Source organism: Pterocles gutturalis, unplaced genomic scaffold (genome assembly GCF_000699245.1).
Source record: "Pterocles gutturalis isolate BGI_N339 unplaced genomic scaffold, ASM69924v1 scaffold7806, whole genome shotgun sequence".
Lineage (NCBI taxonomy): Eukaryota > Metazoa > Chordata > Aves > Pterocliformes > Pteroclidae > Pterocles > Pterocles gutturalis.
Window position 1 is genome coordinate 27,307 of NW_010102938.1, and position 11,560 is coordinate 38,866.

The following is an 11,560-nucleotide window of genomic DNA, read 5'->3' on the forward strand; positions in this document are numbered from 1 at the left end:
CTACATTTTTATGCTAACATTTCTCTGCAGCATCCACAAAGCACGGCATTGCAACACTGCTACATCACACAACGATCTAAGAGGGAAAAAAAAAAAGAAGAAACTAGAGACCGGGCCCATATAAAAGTGAAAGTGCCTACCCGTCTCCAATGATCACGCTGAAATACTGTAGAGAAATCAAAACAGTAGTTAAAAATACTACAGAGTTGCTGAAAAAGCATTCTTTCCCTCATATTTACAGGATTATTAGCCACAGGCACTGATTTTTCTGATTTGTTTCTGATCTTTAGAACATATGGGACAAGAACTCATCCTGAGAATCTCTTATTAACGATCTCTTACATTCAGCTGATGTAACTCTAGTATCTCCTACCTTAAAGTGTTTTGTGCTGAGTTGTATCACACCTCACCAGAAGCGTGCTAAACGAGTAAACCTGTTTTGTCACAGATGTGTTGGAATCTCACCGTTTATTATAATTACAGATTATTAATGTTATGATCAGGGTTCAGAACTGCTCGATTCAATTGCTACTACTTGTACAGTCAGTGAACAAAGTCTACCGGTAAAGTTTTCTTTTGTGATTTGGATGCCCTGCAGCCTACCTTTCCGTCGGACGCAGTGTTTATTCTGTAGTGGTACACCCTTCCTTCGTATCGCAGCGAAATAGATCTCTGTCCTGGACTGCTCTCACTCTCTCGCACAAGAAAGCTGCCGTTGATACCGCTACTCAGAAGGTACTCAGCAGCGTTTCGTGACACTGGTCCATGATACCAGGAATGCTTCTCCAAACTGTTCACTGGGGTGATGTAGTTGCTGGGTACCCAGCCTTGTCCATTCTTCGTTTGGGCTTCGCACCATTCCCCGTTATGATTGTAGCCCAGGACACGGAGCTTTTCACCTTAGCACAAGAAGAAAATACACTTAGACATGGCAAACCTGGGAGCTGAGGACAAAGATAGGTTCTTTCTGGCTAACAAGTCACTAAATCATCTCCCATAAGAACAAGAATCTGACTGTGCAGGGAGCATGCATGTTTCTTTGAGCTTGAGTGGACACGTCAAAGCCAAATTAAGTCACATGCATCTTCAAGAGTCTGTCAGGCTCTCGTGCAGTTCTGCACCAGCTCTGACACTGCTTGAGCTTTTACAATGAATTCAGCAAATTTTATCTGAACTGAGCTAGCTTGATAGGGCTAGGAGAGAACAGGAGTAGATAAACAATAAAAAATCATTTCAGTTAGCAAGGTAAGCTGATGTGACTTGGAGCACTTGTAAGAAACAGAAGGAGGGAGTAAGAAAACACTGTACCTGTACAGTCATTTCTCATACAGGGACTGTGTTTTGGAGAACTGTGAAAACAATAGAGGCCAGCCTCTAAAATCAGCTTGGTTTAACTTCTCAGTTCACATTCTTGCTCCTAATGGAGACCTTAGCTTTGGCAAACAGTTTCTTGCCCGATGCAAAAGCTTCAGGCAGTTTTAACCTTTTAAAAGGTTATGACTTTGTGAAATATTTGTATTTGTTTAAGAAGAATTCCCACAGTAAAAAGAATTCCATAGGGTTTAGTGTATAACTCAGTTATTCCACAGCAGTTTTTCCTCCTATGGCTTCTCACACATTCCCAGTACCGCTCTGCCCAGCTATCTTACCTTTAGTTATGCTGAGAGTGTTGTCCCCGCTCGCCACAAAATCGTACAGTGCAACAAAGAGATGGGGGTCATTTTCACTAGGACAGGACAAAAGGTTTTCCTTGGAGTTCCAGCGAGCTGCTTCGCTCAGACCCTGGGGCTCGAAGTCTGACACTACCGGCCTCTGAAGGGCTTCTGGAGGAAGAAGAGAGAAAGAGGAAAAAGCAGGTTCATTTCTGCTGATAAAAGCCATCTGGTTAACCCACACACTCTGATTTCCTAATTTATATTGTTTATTGACATGCATACTCCTTGTGCACCAGAGGACAGATACAGACAGTTCTTTAATGCTGATCTCCTGCCACATGGACAGGACACCCTTGTCCCAGAGCTGTCCCCCAGCCTGCCCGGAGCCACCAGCTCCTGCCTCCCAGGGCACACAGGAGAGGGAAAGCCCCTCTCCCTCCCGCCAGCACATGCTGCTCACGTAGGCTGTTTGCTGCTTGTAAATCCTTTGGCTCATGCCTAACTGCTGGAATGGTTAGATTTGAAAACAAACCCAAGACCTTCAAAAGGTAAATCCTGTAATTATCCTATAAATGGAACTGCCAGAACATGCAGCACTGAGAGCCAGGCAGGGTGAGATTTATAAGACATGGTATTTAAGAATAATATACGTACTTCTCTTGTTCACAGTATTTTTAATTATTTCTCTTCTTATTTGAGTACAAGGCTGTGCCTTTTTTGCAGCCCTCTCTCCTGCTTGCTGCTCTCGAAACCAGAGCGCAGCGGTGAGCGTACTTTGCACAACGAGCTTTCTACGCTTTTAGGAGCCCTGAGACACCTTCAGAAAAACAGATTCCTAAAAAACTGAGCTTCACAGGGGAGTAAAAACCAACCACTGAAGTTTTCTGTACACTGCAGCACATTAGGCATCAGGTAATATTCAGTAAATACCAGGCAAGTCCAAGTACATCAGGGAATTTTATTTCATTCACTCCAGCAAACCCTCCCCTCCGGCCCATGACTGAAGAGTTTGGGGCAGTGATGCTCCAGGTAGCTGTGCCCCCACACTCCAGTGTGCCACCCCCGGCTGGGCTGGCGCAAACCCAGGACAATAAGCTGTGAAAGTCTTGGTTTTTTGAAGGGTTATTTTCCATCTGGATGAGCAGCGCACACAAACCATCGCATCAGTGCGGCTCCAGGGAGAGGAAACACGGCACTACCGCGCCCGGCCCCTTACGCCATGGAATTGCTCTTCCTTGCTCAGCATCAGCATCAGCCCCCCTGCTCCCCCACTCACTGCTGGATCCCTCTTCTGCACGGACAAATACAGAAGGGCTTTAGAGGGAGAAATCCCAGACCATGGGTTATCTACATTATCAGGTCACCTGGGAGCACAGTTCTCTCTTTTGCACGTGTCATACAAACTATCAAGGGGCTGCCGTGTAGATGGAATCACTACTGGTTGTTTGGTCGGAAATCCTGCATAAGCTGCACCAGTAAATCGATGAAGAACTGATACGACTGACAGCAGAAAACCCTCGGAAGTCAAGTGTGGATTGGGACAGGCTCAGAGGAAACGCTTAAAACACCCCAGCCAAACAACCCCAACCCTACAAACAATAACAAATCTCATGATTTGCTAAGGTTCGGTGGTGAAAGTGCCACTATTCACCCACCGACAATCTGGCAACCTCAATGTGCTGGTCAGATCAGCACTGGTAAAGGCTCTCTGGGTCATTATTTATGAACACATATTGCCCCTTCCCTGGAAACATTCAAGTCAGGCTGGATGAGGCTTTGAGCAACCTGGGCTGGTGGGAGGTGTCCCTGCCCATGGCAGGGGGTGGGACTGGATGGTCTTTAAGGTCCCTTCCAACCCAAACCATCCTGTGATTCTATGATTTCCCTGCTCACTGCTGGGCTGTTGGACTAGATGATCTTTAAAATTTCCTTCCAACCCAAACTATTCTATGATTCTATGAACAGGAGTAGTGCTGTAGTTTTTGGAAAAGGTAAGGTTTTATCTGTGGGCAGAGAGCAAAGCAGCAAGGATACACACTGTTGGGCCTGGTTTCCCAGCCAAACCGTATCTGCAGGGAGATATATTTTTATCGTGAATCAGAGAAGCAGAATAATTCTGCTTTCTAAATGATTCCACGGGCCATACCACAGTCAGAAAGGGTGGTGGTGTGCTGGGTAGTTTTTTAAAGCACCCTGACATCCTTGCTTCCCCCTCCTGCTTCCTGCTGGATAACACAGCCTGGGTTTGCTTCAAGAGGGAAAATGAGAAAAGAAACAGAAAATCCACTTTCAGAAAATGAAGCTATAATCATTTTACCATGAAAACGCTTTGATCCTGTCAAGCCCATTAAGCTCCCTTATCAAACACAGGGCGCTGCAGTGACTGGATACTCCGAGGAGTTACACCATCAGTAAACACCTGGAACAGACAGACAGCAGAGAGCTGCAAGGAGCAGATACACAACCTCAGCGAGGAGCCACACTGTGATGCTCTCCCCCAAATATGGTACAAACCAGTACATGCTGCATGGTGGGATGGACCATAACCTCTGTTAGGAAGGAAAATGCCTCCCCCACAGGGGACTGATTCAACAGGAAGGCAGGAAATCCAAGGCAGGCTCCCCTCCAACTCCAGCGCGATCGCAGCCCAGCGCAGGACGGCTCCTACACGGCCACAGATGGGGGTGCGGGAGGAAAGCCAAGCGCTCTGCAAGAATCCCTCCCTCGTGCCCAGGCCGTGGCGATGCTGGGACTGACTCATTGCACACAGATGCCAAGGTATGCGCTGCGATTCAGAGCATGAGACAACACCGTGTCAAACACCGAAAACACCCACGAGCTGCGGTGCGAAAGTCAAGGAAGGCTGGGTTTGCTCGATGGCATTCCTACGAACACTGGCTCCGTGATAATTCTGCAAACTCAAGGACTGGCAAGAGCAAGGGCTGTTAAATAAACATTTGAGAATTTGCTAAGCTGGAAAACCACACACGTCCCCCAGCAAACACATCAGATGCCGCACACAGAAGCACTAGTATCCTCTGTATCCTCCGGGACGACCCTGATGGAGGTGCACGCTGTGCGGGACGGCACGACGGGGAGATGCGAGACCCAGCTCGTGGGCTGGCGTTTGCAGAAGATATGAACGCTGACTTAAGAACAGGGGTGGGGAAGGCGGTGACCGAATGAAGCTTGAAGGGCAGCAAGAAAGGGAGGATGAGGCCCCGAGTCAACACGGAGAAGAGCGTAAAGAGCAGAGCTGTGGTGACCCGAATGTAGCAAAGCTTGATAGACCGTGACAAAACACACTTTTAAAGGGCTGTGCCCCAAGAGGAGGCTGTCAGCAGACTCAGGACACAAAACTATGATGCGAGAAAAGCAGACAGGACATGTCCATCTGCGAGCCGGCTGGCAGCAGCTGTTCTCTAGTAAGTTTGCCCAGACATTACAGTCCTAAGACATTGCTGGTCATACGTATTGAGGGTCTTTTCCAACACGCTGCTGCTTTTTCACCTCCTACTGCTGTTTTAATGGCAATTCTACAGCACCACTGAGCTCCTCAGTGGGCCAGATTCCTCCTAATAAATCAGCCCGGCTGCTACACCTACGGAAGGTATCCTGGCACGGCGGTGGGGCAGGAAGCGAGGATAATTCTATCTGTTACCTCTGCGCTGTGATTCCTTCCACACATCCACTTTGTCTTCTGCTGCGTCCCAGAAAGACTGTAATTTATGACTTTGATCATCATGCGCTCCGGGTGACACCTGGGTTCCTGGGAGGAGTCCCGAGGCAATGCCGTAACTCAGTTCTCCACTAATACCGACACTAAATGATGACTTAATTAAAGTGGAGCAAACTTTGAAATAAGATAACAGCAGCTTTTATCTTGAGGCATTAGCCATCAGAATGCCTTCATTTCCCCCCTAAATTAAGTTTTTACTAGGAGATATTTATGTTCGCACACCAAAAGGTTTCATAAACGTAACTATCTCCTGCTAATTACTGTTTATACGAAGTCATGAATCACTGTTAGGGACTGGGTAGGAAGTTGTCAGATATGAACAATTCTGGTCTAGACCAACGCAAGCAAACTTCCTTAGTAATTTCAGGGAAGGGTTGGAAAACAGGCAGAAGCACAGAATTACACTCGGCTCCTCCACAGCTGACAGCGGGGCAGTCCCGAGGGAAGGAAGAGACCTCCTGTCTCCCTACAAAACAAACATCCTGTGGTCTTAGAAACTGCACTGGCATTTTTTCCACGAGGTTTCTAGAGCAAAGGAGTGCAGAACACATCTAGTAATCTCTTTGGAGGTACAGCACATGCTGTCTAAAGCTTCTTATCTCCTTTTCCCTTGGAAGAAATTATGATAAATGGCAGGAGAGCTATGCAGATATAATACATCCAAATGTTCCTGACTCTGAGCACATATGATGGAGCAGCTGCCTCTCTGTCCCACTGTTTCCTTAGTGGCCCTCACGGATTCATTATGCCTGATTTTTAAAAACTAACAATCTGCAAACCAGCTCTTTCCAAAAAGAAGGAAGGTTTTGTGTTTTATTTCAGACACATCCCTCTAGTGAGATCCCGCCCAGCCTCTCGTGTCACCCACCCCACAGCACAGGCCCATGGGACCTTCTGCAACAGAGGCCATTGCCGTCGCTTCTGCTCTTGGCTAGTATTTGGGAAGTCCACGTTCTTACAGACAGCACGAGAACAAATCATCACTTTTTAAATATTGTGTATTTCTATATGGAGATGAAGAAGTGCAAAAATAGATCCAGCCTCTCTCAACCAGACCCACTGCCCTGTGCAGGGCCACTCCCCCCAGCTGTGCTATTGCCCTATTTCCACCCCGAGCGAGGTGCCTTCATCCCGCAGGCAGGCTGCACCCCTGCTCACAGGGCCACCAGCAACCTCTAGCACTCTGAATACTGAAAACCAAGTCTGGTGAACGCAAACACGAGAGAAAAAGGCCACCCATGTCTCCTGCTTCACCGCCCATGCACAGAGAGGCCGCACAGCCAGCCGCAGTGTTTTATCTTGTCTAACGCTAAACATCCCCATTATGTGCCTTCTCCCACTCTTCCAAGAGACACTTCTATCATCTTGGGGCATTTGTTGGTTTTTGTTTGGGTGGTTTGTTTGGTTGTGGGTTTTCTTTCTACTTTTTTTTTTTTTTTTGAAAGTTCACTCTTACATTAGCCAGCAGCTCCACTAGAATCCATTCACTGAGTTTATTCCATTTACAATCCACTAGTGACACGCTAAATATCATCCTTCTCCAGCCAGCTACTCGGAGTTGTAGATGTATGGAGTAGAATAGTGGGTATGGCAGAAATTTGGATTTTATTCCCAAATCTGCTACTAAACTGCTTCCTGACCTTAGATTATAACCTCTGGGAGAGGAAGAGGAAAGTAACTAGATCCCAGTGAATTTCAATACCACTTGCATATTTCCGAAAACTTTACAAGTTCTGTTTTGGTTTCCTTACTTAGGGAGAAGTAGCAGTGAAATTTGCCCCTTTCTGAGCCCTGGGGAGGGAAAACACCAAACAAGAATCATGGAGATGTGCTCTGATATTTCCCTATTTCACTAAGCAGCCCCAGACTGCTCAGGGAAGGACAAACATGTCTGTGGATGATGAGTTTTAGGTCTGAAGAGCGCTACAGCTCTTCCTATGAAATAAGCCTTCCCTTAGCACAACCCATGGGAATGGCAGCAAGCACCATCAGCCACATTTTTTAATAAGGATGGGACAGGCCAGAACCCCTGCTACGTAACTAGCAAGCTGCTACAAAGCCAGACACATACTTAAAAGCAAGAACTCTCTGAGTGATGGTAGATGAGAGGCCAAGAGGTGAGGAGCAGAAAATAGCCCAGGAAGAGAGGGAGCAAACAGAAAGCTCTTCTCTGGGAGACAGCAACACTGTCTTAACGCACTCTTTTCTCCTAACAGATCGACCGAAGACCTGCCGGCTGATCCCAGCGACACTGGGGCGGGATGAGTCGCTGGCATTGCAGATTTGGGTCTGGTTCAATACGTGCCCAAATGCATAAAAAGAAACTCTCCAGGAACAGGGCAATGGCTACGGGCTGCTGCTCCTCCCTCAGCTGGTCTACTGGAGCTGTAACAAGACACGCTAAAACAAAAAAAAAAAGAAGAAAAAAAAAAAAAAAAGGAGAGACAATCTGACAGCTGGCGGGACAGAAATCATTTCAGTTAGAAAACAAAGGACTTTACTAGCGACCCCAAAACAGTTTTTAAACTTTACAGAGAACACTGACAGGTTTTAAACAAGGCTTCTGCCTTTCAGTGGCAGACCAAGCCCAAAAAGGCAGCAAGACTATTTCAGCCCCTATTTGGGACATGGACACGTTCTGTTTTCCAGATCAGATTGGCAGAAGTACGTGCTGTGCCTCTTCCCTTCTACTCTTTACCCTTTCTTGGTGTGAAGTGGGTGAGGAATTATTCAGTTTGGCAAAGGCAGAAAGGAGAAAGCAGATGACAAATTCAGATCTCTCACGTTTTAGAATAACATTTACTAGTGGGAATAGAAACGAGGGCAAAAAATGGCCAGCTCAAACATCAGTGTGAAATCCCAATAATCATTAGAACCAGTTTAAACTTATTTTTGATCAAGTTAAGAAAAGTTCTCAACTTTTTCAGCAAGGAGGCAAGCCCGCCCGCACACAGCGAAGCGCTCGGCAGTGGGATGCAGCACCTGCCATCTCCCACACCACCGCAAAGACCACTCTCCAAACAATCCTCATTCCTGCAAACTAACAGAGCATAAAAGCCTTTCAGAAGAGGACCACCATGAAAAAAACCCATTTCTGACTACTTAGCCCAAAGATGTGCACCTACGCATGTGACTAAATCAGCCTTACATCAAACCCAACCTCCATGCAATATTTTCAAGAACTGTGTTTAAAAATACAGCAGAGGTGATTTTGTTACAGTGCCACACTATTCACCAACCAAAGACTGTCATGTTTTTGTTAGCACATGAAAACCAAAATAAGAAATTGAATTAGGTAAAATTTAATCTCTCCTCCTGGCTGTCACTGCTTGGCAAGGCAACTAATGGACCTCCGTCCTTCAGGCAGCTACGGTTAAGGTTTCGTAGTAAAGAAACTTTCAGCTTTCCCCTCACATCCTCAGCAGCTTCCCATACAACTAAGATAACAAGAGCAGAGTTAAATCCTCCAATGATACCACCATCATCTCCTTAATCCTCTCAGAAGCTTCAGCGAGGCTGTGGGACGCACATGGGAACGGACTGGCCATCACACGCTGCTCGTAGGGATCCCGGGGCAACGGTCCCCCGTTTGTGGCCCTTGACACAAGCCTGCCCCCTCCTCGTGATCCGTCCCTCTGGCCTTCACGTGACTGCAAGCTGAAGTGGTTGCTACCAAAATTAACAAATCCACACGTCGAAACCCGTTCTCTTCGTAAGGGCAACAATGCAAGCGGATCTTCACTTGTGCCCTTGGAGTACAGGGATTTGGGGCAAGCCACCACCACTCTTGAAGAGTCCTCAACAGGGCTCTCACTGTCACAATAATTTCAATGAGAAAGCTGCCCAGGAATACCACGTGGGACATACAGCTTTAGAAAGGAAGAACACAAAACTCTCCTTTTGTTATTTTTTTACTCCCCCCCACCCTGATGAATATAGATCCTCACTTCTCACCCCACTTGCCAAGCGACCTACAGTCGATCACGGTGGGTCCTGGGCTGCCTGTGTCCGAACTGACTGGCCCAGCATTCAGGTCGCAGTTGCCGTGTTTGTTCACCTTTAACGTGCCGCTTGGATGCTGGCTCCAGCTTTGCCCCAAGCTGCGCTGAGAAACAAAACTCAGCTACTTTGATAGAAGATTGTTTAGGAGCTGTTTCAATGCTCATTTCCCATCCCATCATAAAAAATAAATATTCAACCAGTCTCAGGGAGGCAGAAGGTGGAAATACAACAATATTTATCGTGTCAACGCTCATGTTGTTAACTCGATACCGCCTATATGGCGCAAGTCAAACTATGCTCTAATCCCATTATGCAACTGCACTGCAAACTGGGGAGGGGGGAGTGGTTCGAACTCACACAAAAGAGAAAACTTGCAAAAACAGTCAGGGTAACACCCTTGTAACATCATCCTTCAGCGTTCACTTCTGCAGGGAAGAGAGGCCTCAGAAGCTCTGCCTGTTCTCCCAGGGCTGCGTTGAAAGATCCAACGGCACAGAGGAGGCCCAGCATGGCTCAGCGCTCCTCGTCACCCCTCGTCACCACGCAGCCTGGTCCTGCCTGAGCAATACCAGAGCCAGGGGACACTAACAGAGGCTTTATAGACCTAAAGGATCACAAAAGAATTCAGTTGTATAGGAAAGATCAAAATATCCAGACACATCCACCCGCCATTAGTTTTCTGAAACTTTAAATAAATAAAAAAAAAATGGAAACTGATTTTTGATTTCAGACCCACTAAATGCATCTGGTGAATACAGACTCTCAATCCAAAATTCCTTCAAATGGGTTTGCCAAGAGAAGCCATTTGTAGATTTTGAGATTCCTAACCTATGAATTTCCAAGGACCATTTCTTCACTGAATATTCGAGAGTTGAGCAACAGCGACTTGCAACAGGCCCCAGGAAATCAGCTGCTGCCGTTTCGTGCCTCTGATTTGACGAGTTAGCATGGTCCTCCTGGCATGTGGATTATTTTTACTGAAGCAACATCCAGCAACACAAAAGAAGTCGAAGAAGCCCGGACTGCGCCGGTGGGATGGACACAGCCCCACCAGCACAGCAAAGGGGCCAGGGCTGCAGGGGGGGACCCCATAAAGCGGCTCCGCAGGCAGGCTGTGAACCCACGCTGGGGTGAACAACTTGCTCGAGGTCACGCCAAGCAAGAACTCAGCTCCGAGTGCCCCAGCCTGGCACCATGCCTCTGTCACCAAGGCTTTCAATCTGAACAAGATACATTTAACATCTCAGTGTCTACAAAGAACCATGGATGTGACTCAAAAAAAAAAAAAATCACCTTTTAAAAGCAAACATGCCAGAAAATTCAGTTAAATTAATGCCTGTGGAAAGCAAACTTAGAAGGGGATAACCAGAAAGAACCGAGAGATTACGTATTAACGCACGCTGAAAATATTTTAGTGATGGACTCATCTAAACTTTCTTCCTGAGCCTGGAGTTGGTTTCCCATCCTCCCCTCACGTCCAAAATAAGGGAGATTCTATCTCAGACAAAAAAAAAAAAAAAATTAAGCCGAGGCCTGAAGATAGGGCTTTGTTTATGGGCTCAGCAATAAGATCACTTGACGTTTTACAACCATAAATGGTAGAGCCGCGCTCCCTTTGTATACTACAGTTAATGAAAGTCACCTGGGGTCCGGATGCCGCTTACACCGCTCGGTTTTCTCGCCCCCGCATGCGAAACCCAGTATAAAGCTGGCCAGGACCAAATGTCTCCCTGAGCCCGGCCCCAACTTGCAAGGAAAGGATAAAACTTGTGTCTGGGGTGGTGGCAGGGGCAGATAGTTGTTAGGCCCCCGCCCGACTCCAGCCCCTTTGGGTACTCACCTTCCAAGTAACAGCTGGAGGAGGAGGAAAGTCCCTTCTTCGATTTGCAACCCACCAATTTTAAGCAAATCTCCAACATTTTCATTTGTTAGAGTTTGGCTTCGGCTGTCTGGTTTCCCTTCCCCCCACTTTTCAAGTTTCTTCTTCTCGCGCTGTCGAATTATCCGGTAAAAGTCTTTTAAAAAGTCTTTTAAAAATCCAGTAAGAGTCTAAAAAAAGTCTAAAACAAAATATCCAGGAAAAGTCAAAGAAATCCAGCACTCTGAAAACCATTACAAGGATGAGCCCGAGAGGCAGAAAATCCTGGGGCCCCGCATCTCCTCT

The 11,560-nt window shown here is 46.8% G+C and overlaps 1 protein-coding gene across 2 annotated transcripts in view; it reads right to left on the reverse strand.

Moving 5' to 3' along the window:
• ABL1 (ABL proto-oncogene 1, non-receptor tyrosine kinase) overlaps positions 1 to 11,321 on the reverse strand; it is a 31,366-nt gene extending 20,045 nt beyond the window's left edge. The window contains exons 1-3 of one of the 2 annotated variants that reach the window (XM_010086487.1): positions 11,237 to 11,321; positions 1,650 to 1,823; positions 604 to 899 (exon numbers count right to left, since the gene is read on the reverse strand). In XM_010086487.1, the coding sequence (XP_010084789.1) occupies positions 604 to 899; positions 1,650 to 1,823; positions 11,237 to 11,321 (555 nt within the window). The remainder of the gene's footprint in view (positions 1 to 603; positions 900 to 1,649; positions 1,824 to 11,236) is intronic. The other variant, XM_010086488.1, reaches the window with a different exon arrangement.
• Positions 11,322 to 11,560: the final 239 nt, after the last annotated feature.